This window comes from Vipera berus (assembly GCF_964194415.1).
Source record: "Vipera berus genome assembly, chromosome: 3".
NCBI lineage: Eukaryota > Metazoa > Chordata > Lepidosauria > Squamata > Viperidae > Vipera > Vipera berus.
This window is the reverse complement of record NC_138204.1, coordinates 127,985,588-128,004,322: the sequence shown is the minus strand read 5'-3', so window position 1 is coordinate 128,004,322 and position 18,735 is coordinate 127,985,588. Positions and strand designations below refer to the sequence as shown.

At 40.8% G+C, this 18,735-nt stretch overlaps 2 protein-coding genes across 2 annotated transcripts in view; one reads left to right on the top strand and one right to left on the bottom strand.

The window, feature by feature from the left end:
* LOC308666681 (sodium-dependent neutral amino acid transporter B(0)AT3-like) overlaps positions 1-14,030 on the top strand; it is a gene marked incomplete at its 5' end in the record, with an annotated part of 39,750 nt that extends 25,720 nt beyond the window's left edge. The window contains 6 exons of the mRNA XM_081325575.1: positions 449-577; positions 3,531-3,687; positions 5,285-5,489; positions 6,982-7,141; positions 12,532-12,688; positions 13,738-14,030. Of these exons, the coding sequence (XP_081181701.1) occupies positions 449-577; positions 3,531-3,687; positions 5,285-5,489; positions 6,982-7,141; positions 12,532-12,688; positions 13,738-13,917 (988 nt within the window). The 3' untranslated portion in view covers positions 13,918-14,030. The remainder of the gene's footprint in view (positions 1-448; positions 578-3,530; positions 3,688-5,284; positions 5,490-6,981; positions 7,142-12,531; positions 12,689-13,737) is intronic.
* A 523-nt stretch (positions 14,031-14,553) lies between these two features.
* The window catches only part of TERT (telomerase reverse transcriptase), a gene marked incomplete at its 5' end in the record, with an annotated part of 38,190 nt that continues 34,008 nt past the window's right edge, over positions 14,554-18,735 (bottom strand). The window contains 2 exons of the mRNA XM_081326107.1: positions 14,554-15,743; positions 18,529-18,641. Coding sequence (XP_081182233.1) covers positions 15,640-15,743; positions 18,529-18,641 — 217 coding nt within the window. The 3' untranslated portion in view covers positions 14,554-15,639. The remainder of the gene's footprint in view (positions 15,744-18,528; positions 18,642-18,735) is intronic.

Genomic DNA, 18,735 nt, shown 5'->3' with positions numbered 1-18,735 from the left:
GCCAAAGTTCCATCAATTTAGGTCAATATCCTTTCAACTAACCATAAGATTATTTCCAGGGGCAATTGAACATACCTATGTAGCTTTTTTTTGCAACTGAATGGAATTTTGCTAGTATTTTCTATCATAGTTCTTTTTTTTTTACTTCCCAGTTTAGCCTACAGTGCTAACATATTTTGGTGATTTCCCGATCCTGCTAACTAATGCATCCGCTTAGCTTCCTCCTCAATTTCTAACTCCACATCAGGTAGTTCATTACAGCCACCTGAGTTGATTGGCCTAATAAAATAAAATGTAAATTTCATGTGCTACATCTGCTAACCTTAAGGCATTCATTAGTTCACATTAAAAATTAGACCAATGATGAGAGTCCTGACAAACTGGCAATTTTCACAGTGCTGCCTTTTGGAAAGTTTATTCTGTTCCCCCCCCCCTTTTTTTCTTCTAGAAATGACTGTGAAAAAGATTCTGTCATAATAGCCACAGTGAACAGTTTAACATCTATATATGCCTCAATCGCCATTTTTTCAATTCTTGGGTTCAAAGCAACAATAAACTACTGGGACTGTTTGGATAGGTAAGCTATTAAAATAACAATCCATGTAACATTCCAATCTTTTAATTTTGCTTTGCATTATTTTGCGTATTACTTTGTTTGGCTAACCATTATGATTTGACTACTTCAAAGAATGCTACATAATGGAATTAAAATGAATACAAATCCTAGAAAATTAATATAAATTATATAATAATACATTCCAGTATTTTTAATTCCTAGTAACTTAAAACATTCTCCAGAGGATGTGATTATCTTTCTGACTTTATGCCTGGTTAAACCCAAACTGACTTGGTTGCCGATGGGAGAAGGAATAGATCACAAACACTACATTCATCTAACTGGGACTACTGATTCTAGACAATAGGGTTGTTTTCCCACTGTGAAATAATGTCTTGAGGCTAATCCTTTTTATGTCCTCCTTGCTTAATCAACTGAATAACAACAAGCTATGTCATACAAAGTGCATGAAATGCAATGAAGAGAGAGCTTTTCTATTTCAGATTTATCAATTCCAGTTAATAACAGTTTTGGTTTGGGCTTATCAAAGTTTCTGAACCATTTTCCAAAGTAGCTTCACACATGCTATGCATTGTTGAAATCCAACAGAGATATGTTGGCTAATTGAAGACACGTTATCTCTGTCCACATAAGACTTCAGCTGGTATATCAGCTAAGCTGATACTGGAGGTTATCCTGGGACTTAAAAAGGTGTCTTACCAGTTTACGTTCTGGTTAATGTGGCTGATAAAACTCACCTTCCTCCTGTAAATAATTTCCCATCATTTTGTGATGACTCTCTCAACATGTTGTGAAAATCCTTTCTGTTTACTGATCTAGATTATACTGATTAGGATTTCTAATCCAATATATCAAACTTTCATGGAATAAATAAGTTTGACATTGTTTAGTTGGGCAAATGTCCTTTACCTCGTTGGGACTACTTATTAATCCTAATTCAATTTGCTGGACAATATTTTGTTTCCTGAACAATTTTGGGTGCATCCTGTAGGTTTGGGGCTGCTAATCATGAAACTAACATCTAATATAACCATCATGTACTATTTTAAAGAAATCTTCTGTTTTTACATGATGACAGTGTATACTCCTCAGTACCTGTTGCCAATGCTGCACACATGAAAGAAACATACAAAAAAATGGAACTGTTGTTGAAGCACATCCAGTACAGCTGAAATACCTGTAGAGATCTAATGCAGCTCAGATAGGTAGACCAGGTACTTGGTTGTTGCATATGCAAATGGGACAGCCATGCTAGAGTCACATTACATTAAACAGAATGGCTACTGAAAAAGAAATGGTTAGGTCAGCAAAGGTGGCTCATAGACCACTTTTTGACCCAACAAGATATTTTTGCCTCCGCTTCCCATAAGACAATGAAAAATTTTGTGAAAGTGATGAACAAAGAAGATTTTTGTTATCTGAGATAGATATTTCCAAGAATAACTGATATCAAGATTAAGGAAGACATTGTTGTTGGTCCACAGATCAGATATATCATCAATGACAAGCGGTTCGAATATCTATTAGTAGGGCCAGAGTAAATCACACAGAAAGTGTTCAAGGATGTCACTGAGAATTTTCTTGACAACTACAGAGCACCAAACTATAATCAGCTGTTTGACAAACCTCTTAAAGTATAGAAGACCATCAAATGCAACATGTCACTAAAGATTCATTTTCTGCATCCACGCTTGGACTTCTTTCCTGAAAATCTGAACATTTCCTCAGGACATAGTCCCAATGGAAAAACAGTATCAGGACAACTGGAATCCATCAGTGTTGGCTGAATATTGTTGAATACTGCAGCAAGATGCATCGGACACTGAATACAAACGAAAGTCAGCAGTGAAACATTTTTAGCCCCATTGAACTCATGCAGCATGTTGGAAACATTATGTAATTAAATATATTACAGTCATTTGTAACTTTTTGAGATTCCTACATGATACTGACATTCTGAAATCATACATGTGTTCAATTTGAAAGGGTCCATCGTAATCACCAAAGGCTTTTTCAGGTGGCAAAATTTTGGGAAAAAATTGTTTTCCAGGGACCAATTGAGGACACCCCCTGCCTCATTTGGACTAGAAGAAAGGGAATGGTAGAATGTCATCTGTAGAGGAATAATCTGTGGTGCATATCCCCACCTTTGCTTTTTCAGTACTTTTTCACATCAATGTCATAATATAGGCAGTAAAGTTGAGCCCATAAGGATGCTGTGATGCATTAGTTTTCAGCATTCTCTTCTGGAAATATTTAGCTAAATGAAACTATTATAAAATTAAATTTATTTCCTTCCTTCCTCTCCCCCCCACTTCCCTCCCTCTAATTTCTAATCATCTGATCATTCTGAAACTACTGCAATGTGTGAAACCTTTTAAATCTTTGTGTGCCTGGAACTGGAAGCAATTATTGTACTTCCCAGGATTTAGAAAATATAAAAAACTGTTGGGGTTTTTTTGGGGGGGGGGGCTGGATTGGGGTTGGTGGGCAGAATTAATATCAAATTACTAACTCAGATTGATTGTTTAACAACAAGATTTTTTCACATTTTTTCCTATTTATCTTCTATTATTTTATTCTCTTTTTTATTTCTCTCTTTATTTATTCTGTCTTGTATTTCTGTTTCCTAAGTAAATAAAGTTTTGCATGTGTTTCTTTTATGCTGCTTCTGCTATTTTAACCCTTAGATTTTTTTTAAAAAAATTCCTATAATATATGGGTTAAGTGTTGTTTTCCACTCATGATTTTATTAACCTTAGGCATTTAGACTGATGGTAAGGAATCACTAGAGGCGTAATTCAATATTTGGAGCATCTCATGTTGCTATGTGGATGGTGCCAATTGGCTATTTGTAAGCATGAATACTCAAAGTGTAGTTAGGAGCAAAAGCTGATTTGCTAACCATGGTAGCGATGCAAATAATTCACACCTTTTTGGATTTCCACAACAGTAATATTGAATTACTCACAATTGCATTTGATTTGATGGAACAAAGCATTTCAAGAACAAACTATACTCTCTGGCTTGAGGGTCTGACACACGTTGCTCCGTCAAGAGTTTCTGGTCTCAAGCTGAAAAAATGTGATCTTCAACATTTTCTTCGTAAGGTACTGTAAGCCTATTACTGAGAGGTCCTGTTTTCCTGTGAAAGAATACTATGGATTCCTTACACAGGTAGTCCTTGACTTACAACAGTTCATTCAGTGACCATTCAAAGTTACAACGGCACTGAAAAAAAGTGACATACGACAGTTTTTCACATTTACGTCCCCCACAATCATGTGTTTAGATGCTCGGCAACTGGCTCATAATTGTGTTAGTTGCAGGGTCCCGGGATCATGGGATCTTCTTTTGCAACCTTCTGACAAGCAAAGTCAACCGGGAAGCCAGATTCTCTTAACAACCACATTACCAGCTTAACTGCTATAGTGATTCACTTAACAATTGTGGCAAGAAAAAGTCATAAAATAGGGCAAAACTCGCTTAACAAATGCCTCACTTAGCAACAGAAATTTTGGGCTCGAGTGTGGTCGTAAGTAGAGGACTACCTGTTTGGGGGATCAATTTTTTATCTCTTTTACCTAAGCAGCTTTGTCTGCATTGAGAGCATAGCGAGAAGTGTGCACCAGCTGTGAAAATCAGAGAGTCACTTTAGCAATGGAAAAGACTTGGTCAGACCAAATATTACTACCAAATTGACCAGTTTCCTCTTGGTGCTATTTTCCATTCAAGACCTTTATGTAAGACTGATGCTGGTATGCCTTCATTGGATTTAAAATTTTATCCATTCTTCCTATGCCATAAATATCTTAAATTCTTGTTCATTCACTGCTTACCTAATAGCTTTTCTATTTAAGCACAACCTGTGAAGCATGTGTAATGTGAAAACTGGTACTGAAATGTTTTCAGAGTAGCTTTTTTTTTACTCAGCTTTCTTTTTCAGATTAGTATTTTTTAAATGCGGGTAATTTTAAAGTCATCGTTCTCCTATGTTTTTAAAGAGAACTCTACATAATTTGTTCCTATGAGGAAAGCGGCTATAGGACATGATAAGAAATTGATTTTTTTAAAAAAAACAAGTGCCGGGATTGCAATTTTTTTTCCTTCACACTTTTTTTAATTGTTATGACATTAAAAAGTAAAGGTAAAGGTTCCCCCGCACATGCGTGCTAGTCATTTCCAACTCTAGGGGCCGGTGCTCATCTCCATTTCAAAGCCGAAGAGGACAGTTAAAAAGCAGCATTCTTTTTATCCAGTTAAAATGATGTGTATAAAAAAGGCAAATCTCTTCCAAAGATTCTTGTGATACTCTGTTTTTTACAGTGATGGTTCTATTGCCCCTTTGTTAGACATAATGGAAGGGAGGGCTAGAGCACAGCAATTATGTGAAATGTATTTTTGACAAAGGTCTTTTATTTACCTAGTTCCTGGGGGAAAAAGGTAAACACACCTCCACACTGATATCTCTAATAACCTCACTTTTTTTTTTAAAAAAAGCTGTTTTAAATTAGTCTCATTTTCCAGGTTTTAATTGCTGGGAACCTATCCTTGTTCATGCCTGGATTTTCATTTTATAGATGGAGAAGCTAAATTTTAGTCCACCTGGATTAACCAGTCAAGACTTGCCTTTGCATTATAAGATAACATTTACAGATGTGTGTAGCTGATCAAATTAATTGCCTGTTCCATTTTGAAATTTTTCAGACTGCTTCTGGGCCTGGCCTGGCCTTTATTACATTCACTGAAGTTGTAACGAGGATGCCTGGAACCCAAATATGGTCAATTCTGTTTTTCCTGATGCTGTTCTGCCTGGGAATGTCTTCTATGTTTGGGCTCGTTCAGGCCATCCTGACTCCTTTCACAGAAATTCCTCTTGTGTCAAAATACTTGAGCAAAGAAGTTTCTTGTGGTAAGACTGCTTTGGAAAAAGAGTTCCAATTTTATCTTTTTTTCTTTTTCTATTTATTTATTTTTAAATAAAGTTGCTGACATTGCTATTGAATATTTTCCTGATTACCTAACTATAGTGCTTCAGGGTAGTCCAAGTAAAATAGGGATGGCTCTTTGAATCTGCTTCTCCAGGTACCCCATTTGGTTGACAGAGATTCAAGCAAAGTCATTCCCAAGTAACTTACTTTCAACTGCCCCATAAGTCTTCTTCTCCTCATTAGGTGTGTGTGTGTGTGTGTGTGTGTGTGTGTGTGTGTGTGTGTGTGTGTACATGGGGAGAGAGCAGGAGCATCCATGAGGGGATCGGTGATATTAAAATGGCAGTCGAAAGTACATGGTTCAAGCTCCATTCCTTTATACATACTGTATACATATAAACCACATATACGCCTGAGTTAGTTTTGATTCCTGGCAAATGCATGGATAGTCTTTGCTGTATTCTTGGCAACATTTCAGAAGTGGTTTGCCACTGCCTCCTTCCTAGATCTGAGAGGGTGTGACTGGCCAAAGGTTATCCAGCTGGTTTTGTGTCTAAGGCTGGAGTAAAACTTTCAAAACTGACTTCTTGTCTGATACCTAAATTATATCATATTGGTTCCCTTATGTCTGTGACTGCCTGTGTGTGTGTGTGTGTGTGTGTGTGTGTGTGTGTGTGTGTGTGTGTAGACACACACATACAGTGCATTCAGAAAGTATTCAGACCCCCTCCCCTTTTGTCAATTTTGTTATGCTGCAGCCTGATTCTACAGTTGTTGAAATTCATTTTTTGCTCATTAAACTCAGTACCCCATAATGACAAAGTGAAAACAGAATTTTAGAAATATATGTAAATTTATTAAAAAGAAAAAACCCCACTGTAATATCATATTGGCACAAGTATTCAGACCCTTCACACAAAACTACACACCCTCCGGTCCTTGGAAAAACCTCTCTACGGAACGTTCCCTGATGACCAAAAGTAGTAATAGTAATAGTAATAGTAATTGGCTATGGAGAATCATAGTTTTTCCCTTTCTTTAGATATTATGCAACTGCCTTCAGGGATAAAGGGGGCAAGAACAGCCAGACTAGTTTCTAAGGCAAATAAGAATGGTATCAGAAACTGCCTGCTGCCTTGCTTGCATTCATTTTCATAAGGATAAATTGCAGAATGTACAGCAAGATAATTTGTATATATTGTGAGCTTGATATCTGCCTTTATTACTGAGCAAAGTACATCACTAAGTGAAATCAGAAGCAGAAACTCATTTATGTTTAAGCAACTTTGCTCCTGTCCTTAAATGTTCAGGAGAAATCTAGGGAGCGGGGAGGATCTGGGGAAATGAGAAGCAAGTTTGACAGATCTGGTATTATCCATGTGCAGAGCTTGGAAATATTTAACTGATTAAATTATAATTGATCTCTTTTTGCATTTTCATTCACACACAGCTACTAAACTTTCTCTTCATTAGGTATAATATGCTTTGCCTCTTTTTTGTTGGGTCTCCTTTTTACTACACGATCAGGAAGCTACTGGCTTGAAGTGTTTGACAGCTATGGAGGAAGCCTAACGTTGTTGATCATTTCTTTACTTGAACTGTGCGGTGTTGCATATGTTTATGGTCTGAAAAGGTAATGAGATTCTTCTATGTCCATTTCTTAGTACGTTCTTCAACTGAGACAGTATGGAATGTAAGAGTGGAAAGACCTCAGCCAGAAAACTTCACTGGGTCATTCTCTCTCTCAGCCCAACCAACTTTACGGGAATTTTAGGGAAAGTAGGAGCATTTTACCTTGAGTCCCCAAATGAAAAGCAGGATAAATACCTGGCAAATAAATATGTAACAAAAGCTTTCTCCTAGGATTATACTTTGAATACACTTTTATTGTATTCAGAGATCTGTATACATGATCTTCGTGAAATTCAGATCTAGGCATATGGTAAATCATCATTAGCATTATGTCCTTATGCAAAGGAAAGGCTTAAGCTAAGAAGAGGTGGCTCTCTTAAGGTTAGTTAGAGAAGGTGCTCTGGAAGCATTTGAGGTAAAAGGTGTTGTCTTGCAACCACCTCCTAGTACAATGAAATGATCATCACTTTTAACAGAACAAAACACTTCCACACCTATGATGACTAAGACCCCAGCTTTTCATTCCAGCAATTCTGTTTGTACAGGTAGTACAATGGATTCCTAAGGGGGGAAAAAATCAAGTCATTTTTTTCACACCAGTTGGGATTTTCAAAGTCTAGTTCACTGCCATGCAGTGATTAATCAATCCAAATTCCTCCATAAACTCTTTAATATTTTTAACCACTCCCTGTTTGCATAAAAAAGCCTCACCTTACTTATATGAAATCACCAAAGGAGATTTTTGCACTAGCATTGTGGAATTTTCTCACTAAAAACATCCTTAGACTTTATTTTGCCACAATGTCTGAGTGGACATTGCTACTGCAGATAAATGCTTCTGATATATTCTCACACCCCTTACAAAAGTAATGCCTGGTTATACATATACACTATAATTTTGAAACTTCTAACCCCATGTTTTTGCACCCCCTGGAATATCGTCTCACACCCCCAGGGTGTTGGGAACCCCTGGTCTATATTCTTCTGTAAAATAATGCTCTAAGCAATATTTTCCTTACTTTTATTATATGCAACACGATCCCTCTAACACAGGGGTAGGCAACCTTGGCTCTTTTATGACTCGTGGACTTCAACTCCACGAATTCCTGAGCCAGCCATGTAGCCAAGGTTGCCTACCCCTGCTCTAACAGAAGACAAGTTTCTCCAGTAGTAGTTAAATAGTAGTAGTCAAATTTCCTTCTTCTCTCCACGAACTCACCGAACCCTCCGGACTCAGAAGGTCCTGGAGCTGAGCCGCTGTGAGAGGGTGGCTCAGCTATACCATGAACTATACCATCAATTATGCCACCCTTTACCACCTGCTATCTCCCTAGAGGTGAGAGACCTAGGGAGGTATGCTTTATTTGGGGTGGCATCCTGTCCGCTCCTGGATAGGTTTGGGCCCTCTGTGAGAGGGAGGTCCCCGATCTGTCTCGGAAGTTACCTGGAAGGTATCCAGCTCAAGTGGCAGGGAGCTGGTGGACTGGACATTGTTGACCTTTTATTTGACATCCTCCTGAGTGACTATGGGACTGCCTGGCTGGACTTACCTGAAAAAATGGTCTATTTATCTTATTCAAGCACGGACTTATTTGCGCTCAGGGGTGCCCCCCCTTCCTGGGTGCGACCTGCCTTTATTTCAACTTATCCTCTTGATGACGGGCCCAATTATTGGGACCCTGAGAGAAGGTTGGGCAAGGACAGGAGCCTCTGTCATAAATTTAATAAGAGGCCCCTGGTGCACTTTTTAGCTCAATTTTTTGTGGGGTTAGGGAGGGGGGTGGGTTCACATGAGGTTTGGTCGGGAACTGGGGGGGGTTCCACCAACCGTTTCTCAGACCAGGCCCGGGATTCATCGCGCCGTGACGAGGCTTGGGTTGGGTGCCTCCGGGGCCCCGGAGCGGGGTGTGGGTTTGTTTATTCCCACAGCAGTTGGGAATGGCAGCAGGCGTGCGAACAGAGGGTCATATCAATATTCGGGAGTGCGTCCCCGCTGTCTCCAAGCGGTGATGCGCTCCGACTCTCTGGTTTCGGCCCATGGTTCCGGGAGCGAGGATGAGCAGCCACCTGAGCTCAGGCTCGTGTATTTCAATGCCAGGTCCGTAGCTAACAAGGCTCCTCTTATACGTGATTTGATCGAGGAGCATGCGGACCTGGCTTGCATTACGGAGACCTGGTTGGGCCCACAGGGCGGTGTACCTCTGGTTGATCTTTGTCCATCGGGTTTCCGGGTGCTGCACCAGCCTCAGGCTCAGGGTAGGGGCGGAGGAGTGGCGGTAGTTGTGAGGGAGACCTTATGTCCACGGGAGGCCACCGTTGTCCAGATAGTTGGGTGTGAGTCCCTCCTCTTGAGATGCGGCCCTAGAGCTCAGTTGGGCTTGCTGCTGGTGTACCTTTCGCCTAGTCGCGCAGCAGCAGCCCTGCCTGAGCTTCTCGACATCCTCTTAGGGTTGGTGATTGAGTTCCCCAAACTTATGGTTTTGGGTGACTTTAATCTACCATGCCTGGGGGGATCATCTGAGTTAGCTCGGAAGTTCACGGCTTCCATGACGGCCACGGACCTGTCGCAAGTTATTCAGGGTCCAACTCATGGGGGGGTCACACGCTCGATTTGGTTTTTCTATCTGGACGGTGGTTAGATGATCTGGGTGTGGGTTCCCCAATTGTCATGCCCCTGTCATGGACCGATCATCACCTCCTGCGGTTGGTCTTCCGTTTTGCCACTCCTCGTCGTGGGGTTGTTGAACCAAGATGGTTCTGCCCTAGGCGCTTAATGGACCCTGAGCAGTTCCAGGCGGCGCTTGGGTCCCCACCTGCCTCCTCTGCTCACAGCTCGGCCGATGCCCTAGTGGAAGCCTGGGAAAGGGCAGCCACTGAGGAACTCGACTGAGTTGTACCCATGCGGCCCTTGACCCAGCGCAGATCCCAATGGGCTCCATGGTTTTCCATGGAGCTCCGGGAGATGAAGCGTCGGAGACGGGGCCTAGAGAGCTGTTGGAGATCAAGCCGATCTGAATCCGACCGGTTGCGACTAAGGTCTTTTACGAGATCTTATCTCGCGGCGATGAGGACGGCTAGGTCTAATCACTTTGCCTCCCTCATCGCGTCCGCAGATAATCGCCCAGCCACCCTGTTTAGGGTGACCCGCTTCCTCCTTAATCAGGAGGTGAGGGAGGAGCCCTTGCAGGGTCGTGCCGAGGAGTTTAGTCAACATCTGTCGGACAAAATCGCTCAGATTCGGACCGGTTTGGACTCCGACTGGGCAGAGTCTGACGATGAGGACGATGGCAGTCTTGTCGATATTATCTGGGAGGAGTTTGATCTTGTGACTCCTGAAGATGTGGACAGGATCATGGGGAAGCTGAGCTCCACCACGTGTTTATTGGACCCGTGCCCCTCCTGGCTGGTCTATGCAGCCCGGGATGGGACACGAGGCTGGCTCCAGGCAGTGATAACTGCTTCTTTGGGTGAGGGTAGTTTTCCCGCCGCCTTGAAGGAGGCGGTGGTGAGACCCCTCCTCAAGAAGCCTGCCCTGGACCCAGCTGTATTAAATAACTTTCATCCGGTCTCCAACCTTCGCTTTCTCGCGAAGGTTGTTGAGAGCGTGGTGGCGCATCAGCTCCCTTTGTTCTTGGAGGAAGCTGACTATCTGGACCCGTACCAATCGGGTTTCAGGCCCGGGTACAGCACGGAGACGGCATTGGTCGTGCTGGTGAATGATCTCTGGCGGGCTCGGGACAGGGGTTGTTCCTCTGTCCTAGTCCTGTTAGACCTCTCAGCGGCTTTTGATACCATCGACCATGGTATCTTGCTGCGGCGTCTCAGGGGGTTGGGAGTGGGAGGCACAGTTCTCCAGTGGTTCTCCTGCTACCTTCTGGGCCGCTCGCAGCCGGTGTTGGCAGGGGGGCAGAGGTCGACCTTGAGGCCTCTCGTTTGTGGAGTTCCTCAGGGATCGGTCCTCTCGCCTCTCCTGTTCAACATCTACATGAAGCCTCTGGGTGAGATCATTCGTGGTTTTGGAGTTGGTTATCATCAGTATGCTGATGATACCCAACTTTTTATTTCAACCCCAAACCACCCCAGTGATGCCCTCGACGTGATGTCCCGTTGCCTGGAGGCGGTCCGGGTCTAGATGGGGAGGAACAGGCTTCAGCTCAACCCTGACAAGACTGAGTGGCTGTGCATGCCGGCATCTCGGGAAATGCAGATTATTCCATCTCTTACTATGGGGGGTGAGTTATTACCCCCCCGTAGATCAGGCTCGCAACTTGGGGGGTCCTCCTAGACCTAGATTCACAGCTTTCCTTAGAAGACCATATAGGACCTGTGACTAGGGGGGCCTTCGCCCAGGTTCGCCTGGTGCGCCAGTTGCGGCCCTATCTAGACCGGGATGCCTTGCGTACAGTCACTCATGCGCTCGTGACCTCTCGTTTGGACTACTGCAACGCTCTCTACATGGGGCTGCCCTTGAGGACCACTCGGAGGCTTCAGCGGGTGCAGAATGCAGCCGCGCGAGTAGTGTTGGGGGTCTCCCGATACTCCCATGTTACACGTCTGCTCCGCGAGCTACATTGGCTGCCAGTTGCCCTCTGGGTGAGATTCAAGGTGCTGGTAATGATCTTTAAAGCCCTACATGGCATGGGTCCGGATTACCTACGGCAGCACCTGCTGCCGGTGTCAACTTCCCTCCGCCCAGTGCACTCCCACAGAGTGGGCCTCCTAAGGGAGCCTCCGATCAGAGAATGTCGATTGGTGGCCCCCAGGGGGAGGGTGTTCTCTGTGGGCACGCCAGACCTACTGAACCGCTTGCCAGTTGAGCTCCGGATGGCCCCCGACCTTCGCTCCTTCCGACGCGATCTAAAAACTTATTTATTTGAACAATCCGGCCTGGTCTGATGGGGTTGGGGTTTGGACTTGGTTTTAACATTGTTTTAATCATTGTTTTATATTGGGCATAATTATTTAATTCCTTTTTTAACTTTTGTATGTATATTTTGATATTTATTGCCTTGTACACCGCCCTGAGTCCTTCGGGAGAAGGGCGATATAAAAATTTAATAAATAATAATAATAAAATAACATTAGTTTTGAAGCTTTGTACCTAATGTGCAATACAACTGAATTTAAATTCATACAGGTCATTCACCTGACGTTAAGAGTTATTAAGCTTTTAGAATATATACACACATATTCTTACATATCTATATCTACTGGTACTTGTAGGAAAATGTGGTACACATTGTGAGCACCCCATCTTTGTAAAATGCAGTACTCTATTCATTGCTAGTACGAAATAAACAGTTAATGCATTGCATAAAATCGCTATATTGCAAATTCAGCTATTCCATTGTGAACTGAATTGTTAGTGACTATAAACCTATTTGGCCACAGGTTCTGTAATGATGTGGAATGGATGACTGGAAGGCCAGTAAATCTCTACTGGAAGGCATCCTGGCAGTTTATCAGCCCTGTACTAATGGTTTCAGTCTTTTTGAGCTATCTGTTTTTTCAGCGGCAATCAACTTACAGTGCATGGAATCCAAGCTATGTATGTTAAACTTGTTACTTAATTTCTAGCTTTTATTTTTATGGAATAAAAATAAGGATTCAGTCAACACCATAGTATTGCATAAGCAGTTCCCCATAAAAAGATACAGTGCTTAAAAATCAAATTAATCAGCCAACTCAGATTTAGAAAACATTAGCTATAAATGAGAGACTATCCAGTTACAAGATATGTATATCGAATGGGCAATGCATTTCTTCTTTGCTGTGTTGCTTTCATTGTTTACCATCTAGAATTTTTAGTTATGGTTGTTCTTTGTCAGCTGCTCCAAGATTATTATAGTCTGGAAGCAGATAAAGAAATAATATGCAACAAAAATATATGTCACATATTTGCCCTCCATTGGCTGGGGGCTGTGCTTATTTTATGGGATACCAGTTGAGAATGCCTTCTGTATATATAGGCTGGGGTAGCACGTATGTGTAGGGATGTGGTGGCTCAGTGGGTTAGGATGCTGAGCTTGTCGATCAGAAGGTCAGCAGTTTGGCAGGTCAAATCCTGAGTGCTGTGTAACAGAGTGAGCGAGCGCCTGTTACTCATCCCAGCTTCTGCCAACCTAGCAGTTTGAAAGCACGTAAAAATGCAAGTAGAAAAATAGGGACCACTATGGTGGGAAGGTAACAGCGTTCCGTGCGCCTTTGGTGTCTAGTCATGCCAGCCACATGACCACGGAGACGTCCTCGGACAAGCGCTGGCTCTTCGGCTTTGAAACGGAGATGAGCACCAGCCCCTAGAGTTGGAAACGATTAGTACGCATGTGTGGGGGAACCTTTACCTTTACCTAGCACGTATGTGTGCATTTATCACAAAAAATAAGAGTAGCATATCATCTATATTTGAAGAGCAAATTGCCTCTAACTATTCATTATTCCACGTCTTTGTGAAAACAAGAGACGAAGAATAATATAAGAGATCTCCTTGCAAGAAAAGCAAGGCACATCCTTTTGAAGGATTGTCAACCTCTGTGTAGACCCCCCTTTGTACTACCATCATTCAGTTTTAATTTTATGCAATGTATGTTTAACTTATAGGAAGAGTTTCCTGCAAAACAGACCAAATTTTACCCACGCTGGGTTTTATTCATCGGTGCCTTGCTTGTGGTCTTACCGTGCATATGTTTTCCAATTGGAGCCATTTGCCATTTTAAGGAAGTACTACTGAAAAGGAAGAAGCAAGCCCTTCATCCATGTGAAAGCACTGAAGGCAACTGATGCTCTAGGATTCTGTCAGCTGATTCCAGTGATCCATAGTAAACCAGAAGTTCAGGTTATCAACACAGAAAAAGTATATTAAGGCAATCTATGAACATTAAAGAATATATATATCGTCTATGTAAACTTCTGTAGAGTTCTTAGTGAAAGTAGCCAAAATATTTCATATAAACAGCCTTTATACAGTATTATATTCTGCAATGCTACAAGTTTTTCAAGAACTTGTTTTAAACATTTCCGCATGTTTTTAACTGAAAAGGCTATCAGAACCCTGGATTTACAAAAGAAAAAGTGTAAATAAAAACTACAGGGAAGGGAGGGAAAAAAACATAGGTCAAGTAAACATATTCAAAGGCAGTCAGTTCCTAAAATGACCACTTGGGTAAAAACCGATCAGTGGCTGATGAGATAATTTTTGTGAACCACTTTCTGGGCAGGGCCAATGATCTAGTGTGGTTTCATTTTCCCTTTGTGTTGCACTTTGGGAGAACGGAAATGCCCTCCTCGCAAGCTTCCCTTCTTGCTAAAGTAGAGTTGGACAGGAAACATGGAGAAACAGTTTCATCCCAAATGGCAAACAAAAATTCAATGTTTTGAATCTTCTACTGAAGCAAAACTCAAAACCTTCTGAGGGTTCAACCAAGTGAAATAATGGAAATTCAAACCAAGCGCCTTGCCACCTTGTTTTCACTGTAGGGCCATAAAAGTAGATGTCATGATACTCCTTGTCAGCCATCTAACCTACAGGGCAAAAATTAGAGTCCGAACCTTTGCCCAAGCTATCTTCCCTATATCCAGAGAACACATCTACTATTTGCAGAGAGAAGAACAGACCAGCATGTGTTGAAACAGAATTTTATATGGCAATCTAGCCAGAGTTTCAGTACATCAATTACTTTGAAATGGATTATTTAGTCCTAGAGACTACTTGTTATGAAGAATAGTACAGTAAACACCCATAGAGTTCTACATCTTCTTTAGCGGTTAGCCTGGCAATGGAGCTCCTTATTATGTCAACAGTGTAGGAAAAAAGAGGGTAATTTTTCTGATGTAGTCTTAATGTCAGCAATAAAACTGCAGCTGTATCTTGAATCTGTATGCTTTAAGTGCATACTCCAGCAGGGTGATTCATCAGAATTTAAGGGAAGCAACTTGGTTTTCCACATTGCTCATTATACCATATAACATTTAGTATTATTCTGATGAGGCTTTAGAGGATGGAATATAGTTTTTGACAATCGTACATTACACTTTAGGCATTACACCAGAAGAGATAGCTGGTTCACCACTCCTGGATTACACTAAGTTTTCCTTATTAAAAAAGAAAAAAAACCACCAACCAGTTCCAAATAGATACATTTTTAAAATTATTTGTGAAAAACATACTTTGTGATGTAAATTGTCTTAATCTCTCAGTAATCCACAAAATTAAGCCTACATCCCCTTTTGGGCCAAACAGTTGTGCTATAATATCATGCAATGTTCTTGCTGTGAACTACTTATCAAGAACACTTGTTTTGAGCTTTCTTTCCAAAGGATGGGGCCAATATTTTACAATTCACCCCCCATAATAACATTGTATGTTTCACTTAGAAGCAAGGTAAAACTTTAGAAAAAATTAACTTGTTACATTCCAACTCCTTGGTAGAAAAAACATCTCACATGGGCAAAAAAATTAAGCAAGTGGAAGGCAAACTTGAAGAAGAATGTTGCTTTATAGAGCTAATCCAGGATGGCTTTGAAATCTTCACATAATGATGGCTTTATCACTTCAACAAGCAGCTGCATGGTAGTTTCTGGAATTTGCCGAGTCAACTGTAATTTACCTACAAAGAAAGAGTAACCAATTACTTCTTTAGGCCAACAGGTTATTCTGAACAGATGTTTCCAGATCACCATGTATCTGGCTTTAGAGAAAAGCAGACGACAAAGCTGTGAAAAAGTTCTACAGTGATCTTCCTTCTGCAGGACTAACTATTGATATCTTTGGAAATAATTAGCTTAAACGTTTAACAAAAAATAAAATAAAAAAATAAGGAATCAGATCACAAAAATTGCCATCAGCAATGTGGCTCAACTCTGCTAAGAATAATCACTATCATTCATTCATTCACCCATGCATTCATTCTGTTGTTGTTACGCCTAGCATTTGTCTCGCTTGGCTGCAGAGTCCATTTGTTTTGCGTTGTGTTTGCTTCGGTTCACATAATGAAACTATCAACGCATGATGTGATAAATTTTGGTTTTCAGCCCAATATGTTCAAGCTGATTTGGGCTGTGTGTGTGTGTGTGTGTGTGTGTATGTGTAAATGAAGGAGTGCTAAATTTTGGTTATAGATCATCAAACTGTTGTTAATTCTTAGTGACCAATTAGATAAATTATCTCCATGATGATCTGTCCCTAACTTGTTCTTTTCAGGTCTTCCAAAGCTTCCAAAGCTCTACTTACTCACTGCTGTAATTGAGTCTATCTGTCTTCTCTTTCCTTCTACCTTTCCCAGCATTACAACTTCTTCAGACAGCTAGATCTTTGCAGGATAATTTGAGTCTGGCCATTCGAATTAGAACTCATTTTTTGATGATCTATTGCTTTGTTTTCTTGGCTGTTCACAGTATTCTCAGGAGTCTTCCCTAATAACCACAGTTCAAAAATGTCAATAATCTTTCCTATCTTGCACCTTTTCAAAGTCCATTTTTATTTTCCGTAAGAGTATCACAGGGAATATCATGGCTTACACAGTTCTGATTCCTGCAGGTATACAGAGTCCTTGACTGATGACCACAATTCAGCACCAAATTTTGGTCGTAAATTGTTGCAGTTTTACAATGGTTGTTAAGCAAGTCACTGGTTGTTAAGCGAATCACTTGGTTGCTAAATGAACCACTAAGTGAATAAAGTAACGATTCACTAAGTTAGTTATTAACTGTATAACTCAATGGCTTGCCTCCAGTTGTTCTGGGTGCTTCATCACTGGAGGTCTTTAAGAAGAATTTAGGCAGACATTTGACCAGAATAGTATAGGTCTCCTTTTTGAGTAGGTGGTTAGAAGACCTCCAAGGACCTTTCCAACATTGTTATTCTGTATTTTATATTTGGCCCTAAGTCTAATGGGCCTTTTTTGCACGAAAATGACAAAAGAGTCACAAAACACCATCAAACGACTGCGGATTTTATAACTGCTCATAAATGTAAGCCAATTGCCCAAAATGAAACCATTGGATGGTGAGGGTGGCATCGCAGTTGTAATTTTTGAGGATGAATGTAAGTAACAGACTATCTGTATAGACATATCACAGCATTATGAAGATCTTTTCCAAGATCTTCATGGTTGCTTTATCAACTGCTAGTTTGTGGCTTATTTTTTGACTGCTTCTTCCCTAATATTGATCCTAAAAAGCAGACGTTGTCCACCTCTTTGATATCTTTATTGCCAATTCTAAGGCTGGTTGTCAAGAGTTTGGTCTATAATATAGACCTAATTTATAATTTTAGTCCCATTTTTTTCATGGTGCTCGACTTGCAAATCCTTTTGCCTTTTCAAATTTAATACATAAGACATTGTAATATAAGGTAAGGTTTTAGTTCTCCCTTGGGCACAGAAGTCAGTTATGAAACCTTGGCCTTAAATTATGATTTCACAAAACACCTCTCTACCTATCTGCACTGGATCAGTGTGCTGATTATGGTTTATAACTTTCAAGAAGAGGCCTTCATCTTGCAGTGGATTGATTTGGGTTGATAATAATAAAAATACCTATGCACATGCTTTTATTGCAGGAAAGATGCCAGACATGGTGCAGTTAACACAAGTAAAGAAGAAATACCTAGGCAATATTAACTTGCGATCATAAAAAATCTCCTTATTGTAGCAACATTCCATTTTATAAATGAAACTTAAGGCAGAGTTAGTTCTCTGTATGTTCGCTAAAAAAATAATTTCTTAACAGCACTATTAAAACAATTTATAGTAATCATCACAGAAACTAGTATTAATTTGACACAGATTTGCATTTTTAACTGAAAAATTAAAATTAGAAAATAACGCTTTTGTATATTGCCAACAGGATTTTTATTGAAGAGACATGTATAATATCATACTCCTATACTGAAAGCACAATTGGAAATAGAGGTAATATTTCAAGAGCATAGTAGTAGTTGACAAGCTTTACACTGCTTATTATAGACTCTACTGATGTGGACAGATACATTTACTGATATGCACAAACAGCTTTAATACTTATCTCAGCCTAGCAGCTGTTAGAAACAACCAGTTACTTGCAGCTTGAGGCTGAACAAGTTACCCTCTGCTTGTCCCCTATGCTGGCCAGACAATCTACCAAGGAACGGTTTGTCTTTTTCTAAAGTTCTACTAGACAGTGAAGTTGCAGTGGAGTAGGGTGATAAGCTAATTCCAGTCTCCCTCCTCAGATGATGTGGAAAGAAGAATAACTATACAGTATCTGACAGGGCTTACAGAAAGAGATAGGCATCTAAGGTCCACAATCATGATACTAATCATCATATTGTGTATAAGCTGTATTGACACTCTATGCAACTCACCTGAAAACATCTAGAAAGTATGAAGGACATCAAAGGAAAGGAATACTTACACTGTCTGAGGGGTCCAAGAAGACACTTGTAAATCACCCTGTGATTTGCCAATTTAGTGCTGAAGGCATGGAAGGAGAGCCACTGGGCTGCTTTGTAAGAAAACGGAACTGGGCTACCTGTTACAAGAAAAAGAAATCCCCCAAACTTAGAAATGTATTTTGTGATTCCGTACAATTGCTTTGCTATAAAACATCGCTACTCTGGCA